Consider the following 23,673-nt stretch of genomic DNA (forward strand, 5'->3'; position numbering starts at 1 on the left):
ATCAGCAACATTTGGGTCAAACTTTAGTTTATGCAAACGGCTTTGCTAATCCCTTGTCTAGACACTCAAATTTCCAGTGCCTATTCATCTTTACTTCAGCTTTTATGTAGTAAATTTCTTTGATCTATCACAGAGCATCAGTCAGAAGGAACTGGGCACTTCTGCTCCCGTAAGTCCCACTATTAGTTCCAGGCTGAAGCATGGGGATATAGGTTGTGCAGCTACATAGAGAGCTGTAGGGTATAAGATGTCCTAGTGATTTGGTGAAAGTCTTACCCCTTCGCACTCAGCTGGACATACTGAGCCTTAAACGTATCCAAAGCTCATATGTGCGTATACTGACTCCTCCCTGAAGTGAGAGGTGTTAATGTGAAGGGAGGGGAAGGAGGGCTGCAAGTCAGCCCGCAGCGCTCTGCGGTGGATTTAGCAGGGAGCTAGCTACTGTTTCACGGAGAACCCGTGCAGCTGCTGGCAAGCGCGTTCTGAATTAAGTGATAAATGTCCTATAGTCAAGCATTGAAATTCCAGGAAGGAGTCTGGTACAAGAAGTCTGTCCTTAAATATTTTTTCATGTTTACTCTACCAAGCTTATCTGTAGCAGTCTGGGCTCCGCTGTCTGTGATATTTGCTGTCCTCTCAGTTCTGGGCTTTCCTGTTGCACTGTTTCATGAGCTGTAACACCTAGGGTTTTAATGCAGAGCTGCTACTTCATTGTTTTTTCCATGGTTTAGATCAGTGCAGTCCTGCTGAACTACAATAGTTTGTGGTGCCTTTATTGATGTGTGTTTATTGTTTTCAGACAATTTTTGTGTTGAAATAATTTTGAATTCTAATTCCATTCTCCAATGTGTCTGATGTTCTTCCTGGATTTCCTGTGCGTTTAATAAACGCTCTCTATCTCAACATCGAAACCATTTATGAAAATACCAAATAGTGCTGGCATTTCTAGATCCAGAAAAAACCTTCAAGACCTGCATTCATCATAGACTCTCTCTTCTGATAGTGAACACTTGGTAGCTCTGCTCTGACTATGGCTTTCCGACCAGTTTTCCAGTTGGAAATCTGAAGTTTCCAACCTGCTCTACAGTGGTTTCATCTAGATTACTTTTTCTCTTGCTTGCTGATGAGAATGTCTTATGAGACTGTCTTAAAAGCCTTACCAAAGTCATAATGTGTCATATTTACTGGTTTTCACATCCTTAAGACTGGTTGTCTTGACAAGGAAGAAAATTAGGTTGGTCTCTTAACAAATCTTAGTTGGTTTTTATTTATTACTTTGTTATTGTCTAGGTGCTCACAGATAGTTTCTTTGATTATCTGTTAGAGTGTCTTTCTGGGAATTGAAGTTAGGCTGTCTGAACTATAAATCCTCAAATCCTCCTTTTTCCCTCATTTACAGGGAGCATGAAGAGATATTGATTGAGACAAAAATGAGAAGTGTTCTTTAGTGAAAATTAAATCCTGGTCGTGTTTACTTATAACTCAGTTTTTAAAAGTGATAATGTGAGAGCCGTACTATCTAGATGAATCAGGTATAGTAGTTTAAGCTGAAAAACATCCAGGCCCTGAGGGTGCTTCCAGCCTCCAAGCCCACTCCTGGGCTTCCCCAAGCCTGCCCTTGCCTGGACCCTGCCCCCCGGGCTGCCCCCGGCTGCCCTGCTCCCTTGAAGCAATGGGAATTGCCCTGGCTGTGTGGGATGGGGAGCTCCTGATCCATGCGGGTACTGACAAAATGGTTTGTAAAGGTTGGATGCTGCTTTCAGCACTCTGCACAATGTTCGTGGCAATCTAAACCACAAGAAACCGGTAGTTGTCTGGGACTGTGGAAGATGGAATAGCTCAAGTAAAGCACAAGTGAGTGACTGCAAAATATTTGAAGTCACAGAATGAGCTGCGCTTTTGCAACAGAACAGTGTTGTTTCCTGGGGCAGGAGAAGAAAGAGAAATGGTAGCTTAAGTTTGATGAATTTTTAAATATAAATTTAAAGAGAAGAGAAACATTTTAGTTTTTAGAGATACTAAAAAGGTTCCTGCTGCTATTGAAAACACAATCTCAAGGGAGAGTTTACGAAGCAGGTTGTGAAACCCGCCATACAGATATGGAGTAGTTGTCTTAATCCAGCTAACTGAAGAGAAAATTCAGTCCTGTGGCAGCAGTTATTGCAAGTGGAAGGAAGCAGGACTCCATCCTCCACTGAAATACAGCATGGCTCTCTGTTTGGAAAGAAAGAAAAAGGTAAAATATTTGCTTAAAATATATTTATGTGAATCTCAAACTAGGGTGAATCCAAGTGCAGCAGTTTTATTACGCTTGTTTGAATAATTTTCTTTGTGCTGAAAATGGTGTGGAGTTTTTTTCCTATGAAAAAACATTTCCCTTCCTATGAAAAGACATTTCCCCTTTCTTGTGTTATAAGAAAGGGAAATTTGAGCATCAGGCTGACTTTGGCTATAGAAGCACAATTTTCTCTGCCTCTCTCATTTTTTCCTCTCTCCATTCTTTTTCTCTCTAAATTAACTAGTTATAAACCTTTAATTTTCTCTTTATCTCTCAGTAACTTCTGTACCTTTTCTCTTTGTGCTGGATCCTTCCAGAGATTGGTTTGACAAAACTTGCACTCTGACTATGACTGCTGAGTTATCATTGATTTCGTATAATAGCATTTATAATAGTTTCAATTTTCTCTGTCCTCTTCTCAGTGCTCTCTATTTGCTATATTTTCCATCTCTGTGGACTGAGCGTGGGGTTTCATTGAGCTGTCCACAGTGACGCTCACATCCTTAACCTGAGTGGTCACAGTTAATTTAGAATCCATCACTGTGCATGAGTAGTTCAATCTATTTCTTCTAATGTTCATTACCTTGCACTTGTCTACGCTGAATTTCATTTGCCATCACCTTACCCAACTGTCTAACTCTCTTAGAGCTGTCTGAACTATCGAGTAGCACTTCTCAGGGAAAGATGCGGAGACATTCTTCTAAATATTCTCCTTCTTCAGGAATTTGCTATGGCACTGGGGCTCTGAGTTGTTTCACACCCCATTAAAATAGCAATTCAGCTCAAACAACCCCTGTGTGTCAGTGGGGGCCAGTCTGTGGTCTCTTGTCCTCCAGAATTCCTAAAAGGAGCATTATAGTGGAGAGAGGAACATGATCAAGCCTAGTAGATTAGGATTCCGTCTAAGAGGGAATCTTAACTATTTTACACAGAAGGCTCTCCAGGTTGGGGGATTGTCTCGTGCTTTGGCCTGAGGTATAATGTGCCAGCACTTTTAGAGAACTCCTGGACTCTTTCATACAGGGCTGAGAGCATTTTATGGCTCTTGCATGATTTAGTCTGGCAAACTGCTACCACACATGTATGATTTGTTCTGGTTGTTGAACCACTTATATTGTAAAAATAATCCCAATTGTTTTATAGCAAGTGTTTTACTGATTTTAGGTTGTTTCCAACCAAATCTCAATTCTAATAGAATTCAGTGGGGCTGAAAATGTGACTTTCCTTCCTCCCAGGGGCTCTAATCAATGTTTTTTGAGTGTTTATGTTGCACTGACTCTGTAGCCTTTGAAAGAAAGCTGAAGAAACACGGAAAATACACAGAAGGAGGATGATCAAGAAACCTTTAGGGAGAAGTGAGAGGATGGGCCAGTTGTTTAAACTCTTGCCTGGGATTGAGGACAGTCACATACAGTTTTCAACTCTATCATGGATTTCTTGTGTGAGACTAGCTAAAGCTGGGTAAGGCACAGCTGGGACCTGTAAAATCAGCCGGGCCTGTGTTAGTATGTGATAGTTATTAATGAAAGGCTGAAACTGTTCTTGCTCAAAATACTGTATTTCAGTATACTGGCTGGAGGCTACTTTCAAACCCACGTTGCCTGGAAGGGTTTCCAAATGCCTGCAGTCTAACATGTTGTGTATAGTAAGTGCTAAAGAGAATCTGGCTCCGTCTGTGCTATCAGCAAAACAGTTTTCATCACATGCTGAGTTGGTGGGGAGAGCAAGGTCTGTAATTTTCCTGGGAGAGGGTAATTATAATGTTACTTCTGAGAGGTTTTCCTGCTCTGCTTTCCAAATCCCTGCCTGTCTTGCCTTCCTCCACTACCTGAGTCTCTTCCAGACTTGTGGCAAATGGCCTGCGTTTAGGATACACGTGTCTGAGCTTATTACGAGTGTCTAAACGTAAGTCAGCTGCTCTCCCTGATGCTTGTCTCTGCTCTAGATGACAAGGGCTCCCCCAGGAGAGAAGAGCAGCTGGAGGGGTTTTGACGAAAAGGCGTACTTGTCTTCAAAGCTGCTGAAGGCCGGAGAAGACCCCTACCGCCAACATGCTTTTAATCAGCTAGAGAGCGACAAACTCAGCAGCGATCGGCCCATTCGGGACACCAGGCATTACAGGTACCATGCAGGCCTTGCTTGGTCCAAGCCCCAGCCGCTGTTCGGCGAAGGGTTCAGTGGCCTCCTATGCTGTTCTGCAATGTCAACAAGGGGCAGTTTGGGCTTTTCTTTGGCAGGCTCAGTCCATTGCTTCACTGTGTTTCACCGTTAATCCGGAAGGGTCTCAAATGTGCAAAGAGATCTCTGACTAATTCAGCCCTAGCTTGTTGCTTTTCTAGAACCTCTCCTCCTAGCTGAGCAATGGCTTGTTATTTTAGCTTTTGAGTTGCAGCACATTTGCTCCATTGCAGCTCAGATTGCTTGACTGGTAGCTGTTTTTTTTACATAACTCCTCTCTTGTTCATGGTTTTTCAGTGTCCTCTGTCCTGGCCTGCAATTTGCACAGTTGTTGCAGCCTTGCTTTAGCTTCTGTGTTTCTCACCAGCAGCCTGGGCTGTCTGCAGCTTGTATGGTGCATTTTTTTTCTGTCCTGAGCATTGCAGTTGGGCTGAGTGCTGCTGAGGTGGAGATGAAACTAATATCATTTTAATATTCATGCAATGAATATTTCATGGCTTGCGAAGTGCTCATTGCTCTGTCCTTGTTTCACTGGGGTGAATTTATTCTGCTGACTAAATTTATCCTTAAATTTCTAGTAGTGCTTATGTAATTATCTTGTAATTTCTATAGCACACCTCATCTGGAAGGATAACACTGTATCTTGAAAACTGTAGGTTTCATGGCGATAGTATGGTGTAAAACAGCCTACTTAAATGGAGAAGATACAGAAGCACACTAACCATGTCTGAAATGGTGATCTGTCTGGGCTGGAACATAGACCGTACCTGGCATTGTGCAGTAATGCCTCACAGCTGCTGGAAATGGGAAACCTGTCATCTCACTTGATTGGATCTGTGAAGGGATGTCGGGAGAAATGAAGCTTTGTGAGCCTGCCAGCACTGACAGCCATCAGGGTACTTAGTGAACGCAAGCAGTTGTGACTTTGGTTGTGAGATGAAAGTCTTGTGCTCCTGTTCCCCAGCAGAGCACTTGGGACTGGCTCACTAGCGACTCAGAAGCAGCAGTGCCATGTCCTATGTTACTGGCAACACTCCCTGCCCTGCAGAATTGCTGTTTTCTGTTAATCTGATGTCATGTTCTGGCCTAAAAACCTCTCCTTCCAAAGGTGAATTATTACTTATTTTGATCTGTGATCTGCAGCAGCATGCAGAGCACACTTCTTGTGAGAAGCCCCATCTCTGTACTCACACCGCAGTACAGAGCCTTAGTCTGAAGAAGAATATGTATGGGATTTCCTGGAAAGGAACAGCCATTACAGCCCCTAACTTTGCAAGGATTCCTTTTAGCAACGGGGAGGCTCTGAGCAGATAATCAGGGCAGATAAACCCATTCCCATGTTCCTCCCCTTTGCAGGGTAGCAGTGTGGGAGTGGGAGAACTGTGTTTGAATACCTTGTCCTGTAGCAATCTTGGAATGGATGCTAGGATGACTCAGAGAGCTGGTACCAGTTAAATGTGGTTTGAGAAAGCCCTTGCTTGTGTCATGAAACGATCTGGTCCTGAGTTTAAGGACTGGGAGGGTCAATACGTCACTAACATCACTCTTCTCCAGCACACAGACAGAGCTTGGGCATATCTGAGTCCATGTCTTACAAGCTTCTTTTGGCACATCTTATAGGTGCTCTTTGATTCAAAAGAAAGAGGCCCAACTTTCAAGCACAAATTTCTTTCTTCTCCTCCATGATGCTGCAGAAATGTTGAGATCTTGGGATCTCTTCCCCAAATAATGCATACACCAATTTCTTCTAATTTTCTCCTTCCTGTTGCCTTAATAGGTTTTAAGTTCTTATAAGTAATAAGCTGCTTTCCCTTTAATAAAATATTGCAATGAAAAATATTAATAGTTTAGAATAGTCATAAAGCAGTAGGATTGAATGTGGTTATAAAAAAAAATAGTAACAGTTTAGTAATAGTCATAAAAATAGTAAGTAAATGTGGAAGTAAAACAGTGGTTATAAAGTCATGAGAAATGAATTGTATTCCCTTCTGGAGATGATTCAGTCCAAGTGTGGCCTTGAGCAGATAAAAAACACTGGGCCCCAATTCCAAGGATGAGTTCTTGATCAGGCAGGGAATGAGTGCAGACTGATTGCTATTTGTCACTGGCTGAAAGCTAGGAAGAAGGCAAAATCTGGAGGATCACATCAGCCCAAATCTGCCATTCCTAATATTTACCTGAACTGAATCCAGGATGCAAGTCTATGAATCATTCTCCTCCAAGAATCGTTGTTCTCCACAAGGCCAAAAGAAGCCCTGATGCGGGCTGATCCTGAGTTAATCCATGGTTATGAGTGCATGAATGAATAGACGTACCTAACGTTACAAAGTCAGGTGAAAGGAAACATTTTTATTGCCAGCAGAGGTATTAGTGTTCAGAAGAGAAGCCACAGAGCCTGAGCAGTTCTCTAATGCAGGTCACAGTACTAGACAGCATTTTCCTCTCCTGTAAAAGCCTTTATATAGCAATGCCAGAATCTACAAGCTCCATCCATCCTTAGTGTGAGCATGTCCTCTGCATGAAGAGCTGATTTTTGCATGAATCACTGGCAAATCCAGGGACTAGAATCCATAATGTTGAATATTTGTCCTCCATGAAAACTATGTGTTGTCCTCAGCATGCTGCATTGAGTTTAGGTGTCAGGGCTGCCAAATTTTGCCTTTGAACAGGCACTAGTCTTTCATTTCATTGTTTTATTTAACTCCACTGATCTTGGTGCAGGAGTTGCCAAAGCCTCCTTTGCTTCAGCTCCACTGCGCTGTTTTTGGCACATTATTTTCTCCTGCTTTAGAAATTCTAGGCACGTTACACCAGTGGCTGTTGTGAGGAGGTGTTTGGCTTATGCTTTTCCTCTCCCATGTTGCAGGTGTGCCTCTGTACGCTACGACACAGACTTGCCAGCTACGAGCCTCATCATCACCTTCCACAATGAGGCTCGCTCCACCCTGCTACGCACGGTGAAAAGGTGAGATCGGTGAAGGGAGCAGAGCCTGTATGATGGTACCCAAAAGGGCACTAGTGAGGGGATTAGACATTTTCTAGAGGCTAAGCAAGAAAAGTGACTGCATTCCCCCATGTGCTTGTGATCTGTTCTTCAGCTGGCCCACAAGGACAGGTCAGGACCTGGATCAGTGGGATGCACATATCTTCAAGGATAGAGCATATCTGCAAGGAGCAGCTAGAGAGACCTGCGGAGGGATAATTAACAGCAGGAAAGAGACTGTTGGGCCTTCATCCATAGACAGAAACAGTCTGATTATGGCTTGGGAGAGAGAGGGAACGAGAGGGGACACTGGGCTACTAGCAGCAATGGAGGGAAGGGGGTTAGGAGGAACCTCGCTTCCCAGGCAGGAACTTGCAGCTAGCTCCCTGCAAGGGCATGTGTTACAGGAAGAGGTGGCCCCCAACAATAGCTGGGGCCAACTCAGTGGCAACCGGAACATGGCCTGTAAGTCTGTAAGTACTTTCAAGCAGAAGGTGATGGTCTCAGAGTATGGAGGAGAGAGAACCTTTGTGGTCTGAGTAGATGCTTAGTCACATGCTGGTAAAGAGCCAGTGAACCTACCGGCCCACTAAATCCTTTCTAGAGCTTTATGCACAGATCCTACCAAACCTACAGGACCTTTGCTACCTTGTATTTGTGGCTCCTCATGCCTGAGTATCAGTAGTGCCACAGCTAACCAGGTAAATGTGGCATAGGGCCTGACAGCATCCCCAAGCAGATGGGAATATGCAGTTACCTGCACCACCAGGTAGTGTTCTAGCTGCACCTTCCCCTCCTTGTCACCCTTGCGGAGCCTGGGGAGGTTCTTTCAGTTTTTACGAAAACATGCCCTCTGCCCTCTCTGACTTTTCAAATAGTTGCTCAAAGAATCCCTGAAGCTTGCAAGCAGGTCCAGGAACAGCCTGTGGAGGCTGAAGGAAGAGCAAATTGCTCAGGTGAAAGGTTGAGCTGATAGTACTGCTAGCCAGAATGTATTATTCATCATCACTAGTTCTTCCCCTGTCAGGTCTTGTGGACTTACAGAAATATGCTTTGTGAATAAATAATAGGCTTTTTCAAGTTAGCCTCATAGCTGGAAGGCTGGTTTTCTGTCTGCCAGGCTTGGTGTCACATTGTTTCCAGGAACCTGTATGTACTGCATTAACACAGTTTGCCTTTTTACCTCTCCTTTTCGTTTGAACTATCAAATGAGTTCTACAGAGCCACTGTTAGAAAATGAGCAGATTTGTTTGCAGCCATGGTGCTGCTAGGGCAATGGCAGGAGATTTCTTCTGATTACATCATAGGTCATACAGTAAATGATTTGGTGCTCAGAAAGCATGACAGTAGGAACTTTAGGAAAATCTCAAGGCAGCTGGTTAAATAGCCAGATGCCACAGTTGTTAAAATGTTGAGAAGATGACATTTAGAGCAACAGTAACCTGTAGAGGGGAAAACTAATATTCAAATGCTATGGAGGTGGTGGGTATTAATTAGCAGGTAAGGGTTGCTAATGCATTAACAGGCCAAACTTGCTGGTGTGTTAGAACTAAACAAACACCGTGCTCTCAGAATTGCACAGAATAGTTGAGGTTGGAAGGGACCTCTGGAGATAGTCCAGTCCAGCCCCCTGCTCAAGCAAAGTCAGCTAGAGCAGGTTGATCAGGGCCATATTCAATTGAGTTTTGAATATATGCAAGGATGGAGACTTCAAAACTTGTCTCCTCCAGAGTCCTAGCCCCCTTAACTTCTCCTCTTATGTCAAGTGCTTCAGTTATCTTAGTGATCCTTTGCTGAACCTGATCCAATATGTCCATTTATTTCTTGTACTGTGGAGTCCAGAACTGGACACAGTACTCCAGATGTGGCCTCACCAGCTTCAGATGTGATCTCAGCTGGTCTCTGAGGTTTTTCTGCAATCTAGACCTCTCAACAGAGCCCTTGAAAGAGGAATGACCCATCTGTTCAAGCTGGTCCTTTCAGTACTGCTGCCATTGAAGGAGTGCACTTGTGAGGGACCCAGTACGCTCCACTGCAGATGGCTGACATTTCCTGTCAACCTGACATTTCCTCCTTGGCATTTCCTCCCCTCATTTCATTGGCACCTGCTCTTCTGATTTTGAGCAATTCACAGAAAGATTATTGGTGGAAAGATTATCTCCTCTGCTGATCTGTCCGCTTCTTGTTAGCTCACAGATGCTCTTCCTTATTCCAGGTGTTAGCAGTGCAGCATCGTTTTTCTCCTTTGCTCTGAAATTGTCTCCTGTTTTGCCATTTCTTAGACTGTCAAAGTCATTCTGTAAAGTTTTGTAGTGAATTGCTGTACCAAATGCTCTAGCATTTTAACATTATCCTTTCTAGCAGAATATATAGAGGCTCTCTGCCTAGGCACTGAACCACTGACAACTGTTCAAGTCTGTTGACTTGAAATCTAACCATTCACCCTTACATTTTCACTGAGACACAAACAGTACCCATAATACTGACTGAAATCAAAGAGAAAGAAAGGAACACGCCAGTAAAGCAGTTGATTTTCCCTTCAGCAGAATTGATGTTATTGTTTAACGACTAATCAAGCAGATGTAGCAATCACATAAAATGGCTTTTGAGTGACGGTTGTTTCTGAGTGAGTACAGGATGCCAAGCCATCCCAATTCAGAGGGGCAACTGTGTCCTTCACAGGAAGCAACATCAAGTAGACAAGTAGCTTCTGACTGACAGACATCTTCTGCAGAACAGAAGATGCTAGTAATGAGCCATTTGAAATGGCACGCTCACAGTTGTTGGTGGATAGCCTGTTTCATATTTTTTCCCCTACATTCCCCTCCTTAGTCTCCTTTTGGATCTTTTCCTTTACACTGAAAACAAATCAGTAAAGTTTGTCTAAAGGACTCCCTGTATCAGATCAACAGCATTTGAGGCAGCACAGCTTGTTCATGAGCTGGTGTGGTCCCCATAGGGGCTCACATGCTAGTCTGCTCTGTGCAGCAGGTCCAGTCAGCTGCCTCTTCCTTTGGTGGAGAAGGAAAGCAGTTGGAGCCCATAGAAGGGAGCAGAGACCAAGCTGCCTCCAGAGACCAAGAGGGATGACTGACAGGTACTGGAGGAAAGTTATTCCTCCCCACAGTCACTCCCCTCCCTCCCATACCCAAATGCTTCTCCCACTCCCAAGTGGCAACAACAGTGCATCACCCCCATTTTTCCTACCCAGCTTCAGCAGCAGAGTTCTCACGGCAGAAGGAAGAGTGCAGAAGCTGCTGCCAGGGGTGCACGTGTGAAAGGGTGTGTGTGCACACATACACATTTGGTTAGCAGGAAGTGTCTTCAAATCAGGATCTAGGCCCAACAGCTGCCAAGATTAGACCAACATGAAACAAACCATAATGTGGGAGCCTCATCCTCAGGTCTCTTCCCAAGACCTTTTCCTACCAGTATTGCCACTCAGTTGGGTTTCTCTGCAGAGTCATCCGAACAACATGGGGAGATAGTATCTAGCTGTGGGAAGCAGATTTGGACTCCCTCTTGTTTTAGTTCAAGCTGAGTTCAGTGACAGCATTCTCTTCATGTCTTTTTTTCCTAGACTTTCCCACAGTTTTGCAGCTGATTTTGGAGTGCCCAAATTCAGGCACTTACCAACCAATCTTGCAAAGGTCTCAGGCATCACAACTTCATCTGGCAGCACATACTCTGCTAACCTCTGAAGACTGGGCCTTTGAAAAAATTGTCAGCTACAGAAAATTTTGCCTTCACTGCTGCTAATTTTCATCAGTTGTCCTCTTTCACTTCCACTGTCTCTTATAGTATACCCATGGTATAATTGTGCTCACTAAATTTGGGAAAAGGCCCATAGTAACAGTGGCATTCTATTTAACTTTCACCAAATGCATCTCAAATAGTTAACTCAAATTTATCCTACTCTCTCTAGCTTAAAGAGACTGTTATAGATGTAGAAATAATGACAGCCTAGAAACCTGACTAGTCAGCAGGGTAGCAGGGAATGCAATTTTATGCCTCCTGTTGTTTAATATCACTGTGGTCCTCTGCAGACTCACAACTAGGCCATAAACTGAGCAGAACAGAACAGTCCTGTCTCTTTTATACTTGACATATCCCAAAGTGATGTAAAATAATTGGTTGTAAAATAAATGGTTGGTGCACTGACTGTGTAGGTGAATTCTGCAACAATTATTCTCACAGCAATAACTCAGTCTGGCACATTCAAATGTGTTTTGCTGAAAGATAGGACTCTAGGGTTAAAGATGTCAAGATGTCCTCTTGAAGAACATCCTGAAATATTCAACTCCCTTCATAATGGGGTTCTGTCAATCTGCAGTAAGGACTCAGTCTCATGCCTCTTCTAACAGGACAGCTATGACCTGAGCCTTCACCTTTGTGTATGGGTGTTGAATCTCCAGTGCCTCAAAAGACAAGGGCACCAGCCAACACTTGGTTGTGTGACATTACAAATGCTGCTAGAATGCAAGAAGAATTCAGCCTTTGTGATCCCTAGTCAGACAGCTGAAAATTAGGGAAAGTCTTTCTGACCTTTGATATAAGCAAGGAGTACATCAGGTGCACTGGCTGCAAACCATCTGGCAATAAACACTCAGGTAGTAACCAGAGGCCCTGTTCCTACTGATACTCAGACCCTGGTACAAGGGCAAGGTTATTTCTTCCACATTGTTGGAGTTTGGTATTCCTGCTGTAATACATAGCACAGCAGGCTTTTGTCAGCCCACTGTTGTTGTTATTACAGCAGCTCACAAGGTCATCTTTTTCCTCCCTGGGTCACTGCAGCGTCCTGAACCGCACCCCTCCCGGTCTCATCCAGGAGATCATTTTGGTAGACGACTTCAGCTCAGATCGTAAGTGTGGATCTGTTACTCTTGCACTTGTTTCTTGCCTTCTCTTTTCCCCCTTTGTTTGCTCTGTTCAGTCCTGCTCCCTCGCAGAGTTACTCTCTTGTCTGTGTGCAAGAGAAAGAAAAAGAGAAGAGGCTTTTCTGGGTCCAGTTTAGCTTCTGCACATGGCAGAGGCAGCGCTTTCTCCTCTTTCCACTCCTGTTTTTCTGTTACCTTGGCAGTTTTGGCCTGGTTGCCAGAGAGCTCCATCTAGTCTTGTTAAATACAGTTTCATGAACTGTTTAGTGCAGATATGTACACAGATTATAGTATACATGAGCGGCTGTGGATAGTTAAAAACTGAGAGGATGTCATGAAGCCCACTGAAAACTGCTGCCTGGTGTCCTGCAGGCAAGCCAGGGCTGGGGCTGTTTGCCTGTCTTGGGATGTCACAGATCCCAGGCATCCTTGTGGGAGGCCATATGGATAGCATGGTGCTATCCGAAGCAACATATGGGGGTTGTTGCTTCAGATAGCACCATGCCTTCTCCAGTCCCTCCAGAGCCATAGACTGGAGGCTGGGGACCCACTTTTGTCCTTACAGTTGCTCTTGCTCCTGGCTGTTGTGCCGTAGTGATGAGGTATCAGGGCAGAAGACTTCCTGCTTCTCCTGTGATGTGCACTAGATCCAAATCTAGTTGTATGTTGCTTGTAATAATTGATAATTACTCCTTCAGAACACTTTGCAGATAGCTGTGAATGCCCACCTTGGTCTGCTGAGGTAAGGAAATATTGCTCTTTTGATTTTGCAGGTACTTACTTAATTAGCTTGGCTCCTCAAAAATTCTTGAAGATTGATCTTGAGATTGGGCACTTAAGTTTCTGAGGATCTCAGGATGTGATGTGGATAAACTTGCTAGTTTTGTGAGGCTGAACATCTCCAACAAACAGTCCTAAATGTCCCACATTTGGTACCTGAAAGTTCAAATCCAGCCTTAATGGCGAAGTATTCCAGATAGACACTAATGGATGTCTGGGACAAGCACTGCACAGGGCTCAGCTAAAAATTCATTCAGGCTCCTAAGTCAGTAGTGTTTTTTTTTTTTTTTTTTCCCAATAAAAAGACCACCTATCCCATGACAACTACCATTTTTCTCACAGGCAGTAGTGGCATGCTGAACCTTTTTGGTCTTACAACCGCTTCACTCAGGCACACACGCAGGGCGTCATGGAGCTCTTTGATACATGTTTGAGGTCCGACACTTTCCTTTTAAAATCTGCCTTGTTTTACACCAAAGATAGAGAGGATCTGAGTCAGCACTGGCAGTTAGTTACAGTCAGAATGATGTGCTCCATTCCTGGAGGGTGAATGACTTGATGTGGATTTCTGTATTTACCTAACATTGTAACTTGGTCAAAATAAGAGTATTGTCTCCCTTTGTAGCAGATGTCCAGCAAAATCTTAGTAGTTTTTAACCAAGAGCACCTGCCACTTCGTTTGCCTGAATCTTTGAAAAAGGAAATGCTTCTGCAGAAGCGTGCAAAGACATGCATTTTGGCTGATGGCCTTTGCACTCTCTCCAGAGCGCAGAGTCTGTGGGAGGATGACAGAAGGGACTGTGGGAGATGCAAAAAGAAAGGTGGGATAAACACAGAGGAGACGGGAGGGCCTAGTGGAACAGAGAAAGTGCGTTTTGTAAGCAAACCACGTGTGAGTGTGCAGCCTTGCAAAGCTGTGTGACCTGATGGTCATTGGTACAACTGGGCTGGATCTGGTAGCCGTTGTTCTCCATCATCTTTCCTGGTAAATGTAAATTAGGGATGCAACAGGCTTCTGGCAAGCTGCAATGAAGACCTCAGTTAGGCATCCATGTATTAATGTAGTAGCGTCCCTGAGGTAGTGGGTCAAATCCCTGTTCCTGATACTAAATAAAATCAAGCAGAAACTGCCCTGAGAACAAACGATGGGAAATGCCCCGCTGAGGAGCTAAGGGCAAAGAGAATGGATGAGATCACTTAATATGACAGGACTCTCTTTTACTTGGCACTTTGGCAATTTAAAGCCCTGGCACCCTGTGGTCCCTACATCTCGTCAGCACTCTGTGCCACGTGGCCAGCTCTTGCCCCCTTGTTTTTGTGAAACTCTGACCACAGAAGGATGAAGACCTAGTCCCTCTGAGCGCCAGGAAATGCAGCTGTCCAAGGAGGACAGTTAGGCAGTGCTCTTTTATGTACCTTTCAGGCAACAGGATTAAGGCTGCCAGGCTGATTAATGTGATATTGAGTGAAAGCAGAATTTCCCCTCCCATGGATATGCAGGAGAATGGTTAACTGGAGCTCTCTGTTGAAGCCAACTCATTCATGCATTTGTGCCAAATGTTTTTTGCCTTATCTAAGCTGAGGACTGCCAACTCCTTACCAAGATCCCCAAAGTCAAGTGTCTACGCAACACTCGGCGAGAAGGTGAGTGTGGAAAACTTTGTAGGTACAAAGATTTTGGATTTTGTTGATTTTCCCATATGGCCCTGTCTGCTTGCCAGCTACCTACAAATTGTTTTGTGTGGTTACAGTTCATACTTTCAACACAAGGGTTTGGTTTCCTAGTTGGAGGTTCTGTGGAGGGAGAACCTAGCTTATGAATTCTCAGTCTTTAGTGGTCTCATTAATACTTTAAATAATGAGAAGTGATGTCCAGATGCCCTGGCTAGAACAAGAACTACATTTTGTTAAAATGTTTTTGAGTATAAATGCAGATGCGAGTCCTGTTCTGTTAAACTCACAGTATAAAGAAATAAGCCATCTAGTAGATGTGGGAAAGGGGAAAAAAAAAACATGTATCAATGTATATCAATGCAATTAAGGAAAATTATGTTTATATATCTCCTGTATACATAAGTGATAACACTGACTTTCCCAAGCTGCTTTATAATCTGACACGCATGTGCTGGCATATTTCTAAAGCTGTCAGGGCACAGCAGGCCCGGAGGGAGGATCTGGAGGGGGAGACAGTAGTGACTGCTCAGTTTGGGAAGGGCACCCTAGGCAGTAGGATGGCGTGTAAGAAAGTAATGAGACATTTGAGAGCGAAGTTAACATCTCTGAACATAGGGCAGAATAAAGGACAAATGTAAATAAATTAGTGAGAAAGACTGCAAGCGAGGAGCAGCGTTTGGTCTACTAGAAGTTCTGAGAGAGCCAGAGGAGTATTGTGATGAGAAAGACACTGAGCAGATGAAGCCAAGGCAGCAGCAGTGTACCTGTCAGGAGGGCTGGAGGGAAAGGGATCTGTCATCAAGACAGGAACCAGATGAAAGTTCAGTGGTGTGGAAAAAAGTGAAACACCTGAGGCCATTCCTTGTAAGCTGGGAGAGCTCAGGTCCTCCAGAGAAGCTGCCCTGCTCTAGCTGCTCTCCACTTCTGACAGATGTGATGTAGAAGAGCCCTTTACTCTTCTCACATAGCGGCCATGTAAAGTGTCTTATTTTCTGAATCTACCTTCCTAACCTTCCTGTTCCTCTGCTGTCCTTTCTTCATCCTAGGGCTGATTCGCTCTCGGGTGCGAGGAGCTGACATAGCCACTGCCGACATTCTCACCTTCTTGGACAGTCACTGTGAAGTCAACAGCGAGTGGCTGCAGCCGATGCTTCAGAGAGTGAAAGAGGTGAGCACTGTCCCCCTCCCTGGGATGTACAAGGATGGCCTGTCTTGTCCTGGTGGCTCCTCTGTCCTTGCATGCCATGAGCAGTGCCAATGACGACAGAACCTTTCCCAGCACCCTCCTTCTCAGAAAGGCTGTCACAGAGGAAGGTGCAGCCTGAGCTAGTCAGGCATGAGATGCTTCTTGACAAGCTTCTGCAGTCTCTTATTGGTGGGGCAAGAGATGCTGAAGGATGGGGCACAATGCATAATCCTTAAACCATGACTCCTACTTCAGCTCTCCTGGAGATGCTGCACTTCATATTTCTGTACATAGTGTAGACACTTTCCCAACACACACCAGGCAACTTTACATGATTTCCATCTTCCTTCTGGCTGCTGGACCCTCACCTCTGCATTGCTACTGGCAAAATCTTCCTTCCCTTAATGGTTCCACCAAGCCGCCAGCAAACACCACAGGTGGCTTCCCGCATAGAGGTGCTGCCTGTGTGTGCATGGATATCCCTTTGCTGGCTTACTTGGGAAAGAACTGATGTGAGACTAGAAAGTGAATAAGAGATATCAACATCAGCAGCTGTCACCCTGTCTGCATGGCAGGGCTGAAGAGAAGGACACGTGGCCCTGCTGTAAGAGCAAACAGGAGAGTATGAGTGGCTGGGATCAATCCCCTTCTATGAAAGGATCTCATGGAGTAGTGGGGCCGAGGAGAAGGTGCCTTGTATTCATGTCTGCTCATCATGGACAACCATAAATGTTTGCCATATTCCCGCTCTTAATGTCAAGCTACTGGCAGCAGCATAAGATTCCTAAGCAGAAAGGACCTAACTATTTTTTTTTTCAGTGAAATATCTAAGCTGCAAAACCTATGATGCTGACTACAGCTCCATTTAGTGAGTAGATTTCAGGTAAGCTTATTGCAGGCCTACCTCTCACATTTCCAGTGTAGGTCCTGGTTCAAATTTCAGTCTTGACCTGGACAATCCTGTCACTAGATGGTTGGAACAGTTGCCACCAGACTCCAAGGTGAGTGCTGACAGAGCACAGACTGTGCAGGCATGCACCCTCTGTGTAGCCATCTGCAGCACACAGCCAGCGGGAATACGAATGAAGAACACGCTTTAGCCTGGGATGTGCCACCCTGGCCAAAGAGCACCAGAGCTATTGCAAGGCACGAAATGGAGGTGCAATAGGAGAGGCCCGGAGGAGCTGCAACAGTGGAGGCTGGCAGGTGTCTAATAACAGGGTGCTGTTTACAACATTGCTAGCTCTCTCAGTTTTATCGTAGGCTGCCGTTATCACAAGACTCTCTGTAGTGCTGTTTTTTGACATTGAAAAATAGTTACAATCTCAACTTCCACTTAATAAAGCCATTGCAAAGAGAAACTGTAAAATATATATTACCCTTAGTGCAAATAGAGTATTCCCAATTCCTTGATTTTTTCATTTTATGTTGTTTTTTGAAGTAAGGGTCTCGATAAAATTTGTTAGGAAAATGATTTATTAGTGCATTGATTGTTTCTGGGCTGGTGACAATGAGTTAATTCAAGAAGGGCTGAGCAGTAACTATGCTGTCAGCAAAAACGAACACAAAACCTTTGGAAGTGATTCATGTCCTGGGACCTGAGCAGGAAATAGAGTTGTATCTCAGCAGCATTTCTGGGTGTCAGGGCCTCAGGCTTCATTCTCTGTATGCTTAGTGTGCAGTTTGTTTAATAGCCACTATGTCTATGTTTGGACGTAGGGGCCATGGATTTCTCGCTCATATCTCAGAACCGTACTGGAGAAGCCAGGCAAAAATTTAAATGTTACATGTCCAGCTTCATATTTTCTGATCTCAGGCAGCTTTGCCAGTCGCTCCGGAAAAGCCTGATTACTTCTTTCCCTTTTTATCTCTCTCCTTCAGGACTATACCCGAGTGGTGAGTCCGATCATTGATGTTATCAGCCTGGATAATTTTGCGTACCTGGCAGCATCAGCAGATCTGAGGGGAGGTGGGTACAATGAATGACTTGTGTGAGTTAGACCAGAGGGATGGTGCACGAAAAATAATTGTTGTTCACTTCAGCTATTCAAGAAAGCAGAGTGATGCTCTTTCCTGATGGGTTCTCTGTCCTCTTTCTCCTGCAATTGGCAAGGTCAGATTTTTTGTAGAGTTAAAAAAACAAAAACAAAAAAACCCTACATTGAGTTATGCGTGAGCTTGCATCAGTGTCATGGGGCTTTGCAAATCCAGATCTTATTTAAGTGAATATACATATCACATGTCAACTGGCCACTTTACACCTTCTAACTATAGGTGAATAGCAGGATTTCTGGGCTGCCACTCTCATGCCAAACTGCCAGACCTGAAAAGTGCCCCGTGTGTGCTCGCAGTTTTCTTGCTCATAATCCAGACAGACCTCTCTTTATAGTTTCCAGCAAGGGAATGAAGGTGATAAGAAAGGAGGATGGGGAAAGGCCACCCCTAGAAACTCTTCACTCTTCCTGTGCTCCATCTGGTCCTTCCAGCATCAGCTGGTGTTTCTGTATGATGAGGTTTGCTCCTTGGGAAAGACACCCTACAGCAGAGGAGGTGAAACTGTGTGGGCACACAGAATGTCCAGGCTCTCTGTCCCTTCATGTGCTGTTAAAGGATTACAAATGTGGTTCTGCAGCTTCACATGGACTGCATGTTTTGGAGTAGTGCCTGAGCATGACCCTCCAAGAATGCTTAAAAGCATTCCCTGAGAAGTCTCCTGCACCCACATGCCACTGCAGATGATCATTCAGGGGGTCTGGATCTGGACCTTCACATGCATGTTCATGGCACATAAGCCAGAGCATTATCACATTTGCACTCCTGAGCGTGATTCATCTGATGATAGTAATTCAGGTAGCACCTACCTGCTGCTTAGCACTCATCAGCAAAATCTATGCCTCCACCCAGTATACTTCTCCATCAGCTTTCCCAGACAAGGACCACTTCATGCTGAGAGCCCAGAGGTAAACCTCTTGTCTTGTGTGAGTCTGGTTTGCAAACACTCACTATACTGCAGGTATATCGATACCCTGCCCAACTGGAGGCACTTCCAATTCCTACTCCTATATACCAGGCCCTCCCATGATATCTTTTGAAACGCATTTTCATGTCTCTGCTGGCAGCTGAACTCTACTGTGGCTGTTCCTATGATCTCCTGCAGTGTCTAGTGCTGTTCTCCTTCCTCTGTGGCAAAAGAAGTTGCAGATATCTGAGATTCACTGCTACTCTCCTTGACCTCCAAAGGCTACTCACTCTGTGACCACCTTTCACAGTGGTGCAACCCTCATGATTGCCTTGTGCTCAAGTCTCCATCGCAAGCTAACTCTAAATAAGTAATAGGCTTGGAGGGGGGATGGCTACAGTGAGCTATAGTCCTCCCCGCCCCCCCCCCCAAATACATTGCATTCTAAAGAGTATCTTAATTAAAGCCCCATAACTTTGGCAGACTACGAAGTGTAAGACAGATTGGCCAAAATGCAGCAATGCTTACTATTACGTCTTGGACTGATAACCCCCTCCTGAAGATGTGGAATGTAATGGAGCAGAAACCTGTACTGCTAAGGGATGACAATGCCAAGAGAGAAAACTAGCAGCCTTTTGGCTGCATTAGGATAGACTCCTGCCATTTCTGGGTAGGCAATGAGGGAGGTTAGAAAAGGAAAGAAGGGGTAGCCTGTGATAAAAGGTGGGGACTATCATCAAAGCTAGTACAAAAACAAGAACAAAACCTATCTGAGATGGCTTTTTTTTTTCCTTCTCAGGATTTGACTGGAGCCTTCACTTTAAGTGGGAGCAGATTCCTATAGAGCAGAAGATGTCCAGAACAGACCCAACTCAGTCTATAAGGTAGTTGTCTGTGATGAACTGTATGCAGCCTTCTGAATGCCTTTACTAAGCCTTCACCTGTATGGCAAGGCCTTTATAGGGATTGTCTCGCTGAGGACAAAATGCCAAAGTGTTCTCTTGATGAAGACAAATTCTTCATGTTATCTGTGAAGAAATCTTGCAATGCATTGAGATCTGTGTTTTCTGAGCGTATTACTCCCTGAATATAGGAAGAAATAGCAGCTATATGCTGTTGTAGACTTCTAGACATGCAAACTCTACAAGCCACTTGTATATTTTCATTTCTGTGGCTTTCCTCACTCAACTCCCTGAATGCCTCAGAAATCCCTTTAAGGGTGGGGAAAGGGAATTACACCTATCTTCCATATAAAAAACTAAAAATGAAGAAGCTGTATAGTTTGCATTAAGTCACCCAGGAAGTGTAAAGCACATGTGGGAACTGAATCTTGACTAGTAATTTGGGCACAGAACTGTGCTCCTCTCCTAAATGTGTGTGTCTACATACGAAACAGACTCTGGTGGCTCAAACCGTTATTGCCTACCTCACTTCTGTGTAAACAGCTCTGAGACATAGAATGTGATAAAATACATATAAAATAGCACAACGCTTGTCTGCATAGGCAGTTTCTTATTTGTAACGTAAAAAAGAGTCATTCAGTTCCTCTACATAATTTGTGAGGCCCCGTTTTGTACTTCAGATGCAACCAGCTTGCCAGCAGCAGAGAAGCCAGCAAGGTGTCTCACGCTGTGTTTAGTCGGTGAACACAGTCATCAGACAGTGCCCCTGTTACTGCTTTACACAGGGCACACTTCTGTAAACACAAAAGACGGTTTTACTCATGTAGTGCTTGCAGCACCATCTAACAAAGGAAGGAGGATGTTTTAGTGAGGAAGACCATGAAATCCTGCTTGCAAGTTCATGAGATATGATTTGTCAGTCCTGGACAAGTTACCCCCTCTGAAAAGGAGGCAGTTGTGATGGCGGTGCTGCATATGCAGAGATACATGTGGTTATTTAGGTTTTCTTTTCCAGAACCCCTGTCATAGCAGGAGGCATCTTTGTGATCGACAAGTCTTGGTTTAACCACCTGGGAAAATATGATACTCAGATGGACATCTGGGGAGGAGAGAATTTTGGTAAGTTTTATGTGTTTCAGAGGAATGACACACTGATGCAGAAACACTTCTGAGTCTTCACTGCCTACTACAACTCTCCTTTCAAGAGATCTGCAGTGTTAGTAACAGTGGCTGGACCAGGCTCTGTGGAACTGGGCCAGGCATACTGAAATTGCCAATTTTGCCTTGTTGTGAGGTGTGTTGTCTCCCATCACTTACCCCTTATTCTGAACCTTGGCTCTTCATTTAACAGGGCAAGACTAAGTGCACAATGCACTGTGCAATGGGGCTTGTCCATGAGCCACGTTGCCACAACATCAGAAGGGTGATGGCAGTAGGAAAATATTTTTAAAAGAAAACACAGTACTTTTATTTTTGAAAGTTTTTTCAGCTCTTCTGCATAATATAAAGCAATGACTCAATCAGTGGCTTCAACACCATGCATGTTGCTGTTACACAGCAGTGGGTTAGAAACCAGCTTGTATTTGAAAACAAAAAAGTATACATGTTTTTTTTCTATTTTCAAAGCCATTCCTCTCTTCAAAGCTGGAAGTCCTTGTTGAAAACAGACTGAAAATAATGAGCTGTCAGAAAGAATTGAGGAGAGTCTGGAGGCAATAAAAAATGCCACAGAATATAATCTATTAAATCTTCTACTAAGAGGCAGAAGGTGGATTAAAAATAAACTCTTTCCTGCTGAAAACCATACCGTTGAAACAACCTTTCCTAAGAGCTGAAGAGGAAAACTACAGAGAAAGAAGAGTGAGAGGGTATTAGTATGTGTACCTGCTTTGAAACAGCCATTAGATCTAGTTACATCGTTTCTTTTTAATTTCTAAACATCAGAGTCCCCTAATTCAGGCATTACTGGAGGCAGATCCCAAGCGAGTAAAGTTTTTGAAGTAATCAGTCTACACAATCTGAAACCCTTTGGTAAGGACTTGATCAGAAATCCTAACCAAGTACCCAGCTAATTTTCATTTTTCCTCTTCTCCTCTTTTCCCTGCCACATGAAAAGCAAGTGGAAAACCCTTCCAGTGGGGTAATGATTAAACTCTCTAGGACAGACTCATAAGCCTGAACAAGGTCATGTCTCTTCTGTGATGCAAATAAGCTTCTGTACATCAAAGATCCATGTTCTTCTAATCCTTTAACAAAATGCTGAATTTAGCTTCAGGACCAGCTGGGTTTCTTCAAGTAATAGGTTTTTCTCATTTTTTTTTTCACTCATCCACATTAGACTGAATTCTATTCTCAGCAACTCCCAGATTTGTCAACTGGTGACAAAATATAACCCTGTCACACTCTTTTTTCTTTGAATGGAGCCAAGAGGATTACGAGTGATAGCAGTGGGATACTGCAGAGTGGATAACATATTAATACAGGGTTTAGTGCAATTGCTGGGGACTTGGGAAAGGCCCACAGCAGGAGCAGAGGGACTCCATGTGCCTGTGGTACTCACTCTGCAGGGAGTGCTCTGGGTCCCAGGTAGGGGGATGCGTTTGCCTGCACATACGTCCATCTTATCCGCTGTGCTATAATCACCCTGCACAATATGGAGAGAGCAACTGCAGGTCACATTTGATCAATGTTCAGGATGCTCTGCTTTCAAGTGGTATCCCAGATAATATGGCTGGAGGTATGGGAGAGAGAACATCAGTTCACTTCCTATACCTGAATCTTCTGCTCTTCTTTCTCTGTGTCTCCTAAACTCCCTCTCTTCCTCACATGATTTGCTTTTCACAGTGAGTTCTTCCTTCCTTCCTCCCATATGCAGGAATAGAGAGTTAAAGAAATCTTTAAAACAAGATGGGTATGGGGTAATTTTAGTCTCTTGCCAGATGCTGTCCTGAAGGTCTGACAGCAGCCACAATGATCACATCAAATGAGAAGGTGTCTCAGAAAAACTTAGGGGACCCAGAGAGAGGAGAGGGGATGGAGAAGGTTAGAAAGTCTTGAGACACAGGCGTTTCCTCCATTTTAATAAAGGGAAGAGTTTTTCACTCCCACAGGAATGTCACTTTTCCTGGTTTTACTGTTGGAAATACATCCAGAGCATGGGGACAAAGATTTCAGGTGCACTGCTGAAAGTTGTTCTTGGAAACATTGCTGGTCTGGCTGCAGCTATGTGACCCTGGTGTCTCTTCCAGAGCTCTCTTTCCGAGTATGGATGTGTGGTGGCAGCTTGGAGATCGTTCCCTGCAGTCGAGTGGGACATGTGTTCAGGAAGCGCCATCCCTATGACTTTCCTGAGGGCAATGCATTAACTTATATCAAGTAAGTGTTGAGGAGTTCCTGGTTAGCAGCCAGATCACCTCAATGTTGAGCATGCCTAAATAAGCCTGAATTCTTCGTTATCTTTCTGCGTGGTTGCCATGGAGAATGAACTGTGGCTGAAGATTCATTCTGCAAGGGAAGAATGAGCTGCTGATGTCTGTGCACAAAGCCTGTCCCCTTCTCTGTTGTTTGTTCCACTGTGTCTCTTCTGTCTGCTACAGAGGAGGGGAATAGTGCTCTAGGGAGAGCCTCTGGCCATTTGTGGGAACTGCCTATGAGATATGCCTGGGTATCAGTAGTCCTTATTCATCTTTGGAGTCTCTGAGTTGTTTTTGTGTCCAGAGAACCTGCTGAGCCGCATGTGCTCTGAGAGGAGCCGTGAGGACAATCTCCACCACAGGACAGAGGGGAAGAGAAAGTTAGGAGAAGATGCTTTACTATGGGAGTGCTTAAGCACTGGCACAGGGCCCCAGAGAAG

The 23,673-nt window shown here is 44.3% G+C and overlaps 1 protein-coding gene across 2 annotated transcripts in view; it reads left to right on the forward strand.

Moving 5' to 3' along the window:
- The window catches only part of GALNT16 (polypeptide N-acetylgalactosaminyltransferase 16), a 90,517-nt gene that overhangs the window by 50,779 nt on the left and 16,065 nt on the right, over positions 1-23,673 (forward strand). For both annotated transcript variants that reach the window (XM_062575863.1, XM_062575862.1), the window contains exons 2-10: positions 4,224-4,399; positions 7,323-7,421; positions 12,237-12,304; positions 14,678-14,743; positions 15,820-15,941; positions 17,841-17,928; positions 19,718-19,802; positions 20,836-20,939; positions 23,069-23,195. In XM_062575863.1, coding sequence (XP_062431847.1) covers positions 4,224-4,399; positions 7,323-7,421; positions 12,237-12,304; positions 14,678-14,743; positions 15,820-15,941; positions 17,841-17,928; positions 19,718-19,802; positions 20,836-20,939; positions 23,069-23,195 — 935 coding nt within the window. The remainder of the gene's footprint in view (positions 1-4,223; positions 4,400-7,322; positions 7,422-12,236; positions 12,305-14,677; positions 14,744-15,819; positions 15,942-17,840; positions 17,929-19,717; positions 19,803-20,835; positions 20,940-23,068; positions 23,196-23,673) is intronic.

This window comes from Rhea pennata, chromosome 5 (genome assembly GCF_028389875.1).
Source record: "Rhea pennata isolate bPtePen1 chromosome 5, bPtePen1.pri, whole genome shotgun sequence".
In the NCBI taxonomy this organism is placed as follows: Eukaryota; Metazoa; Chordata; class Aves; order Rheiformes; family Rheidae; genus Rhea; species Rhea pennata.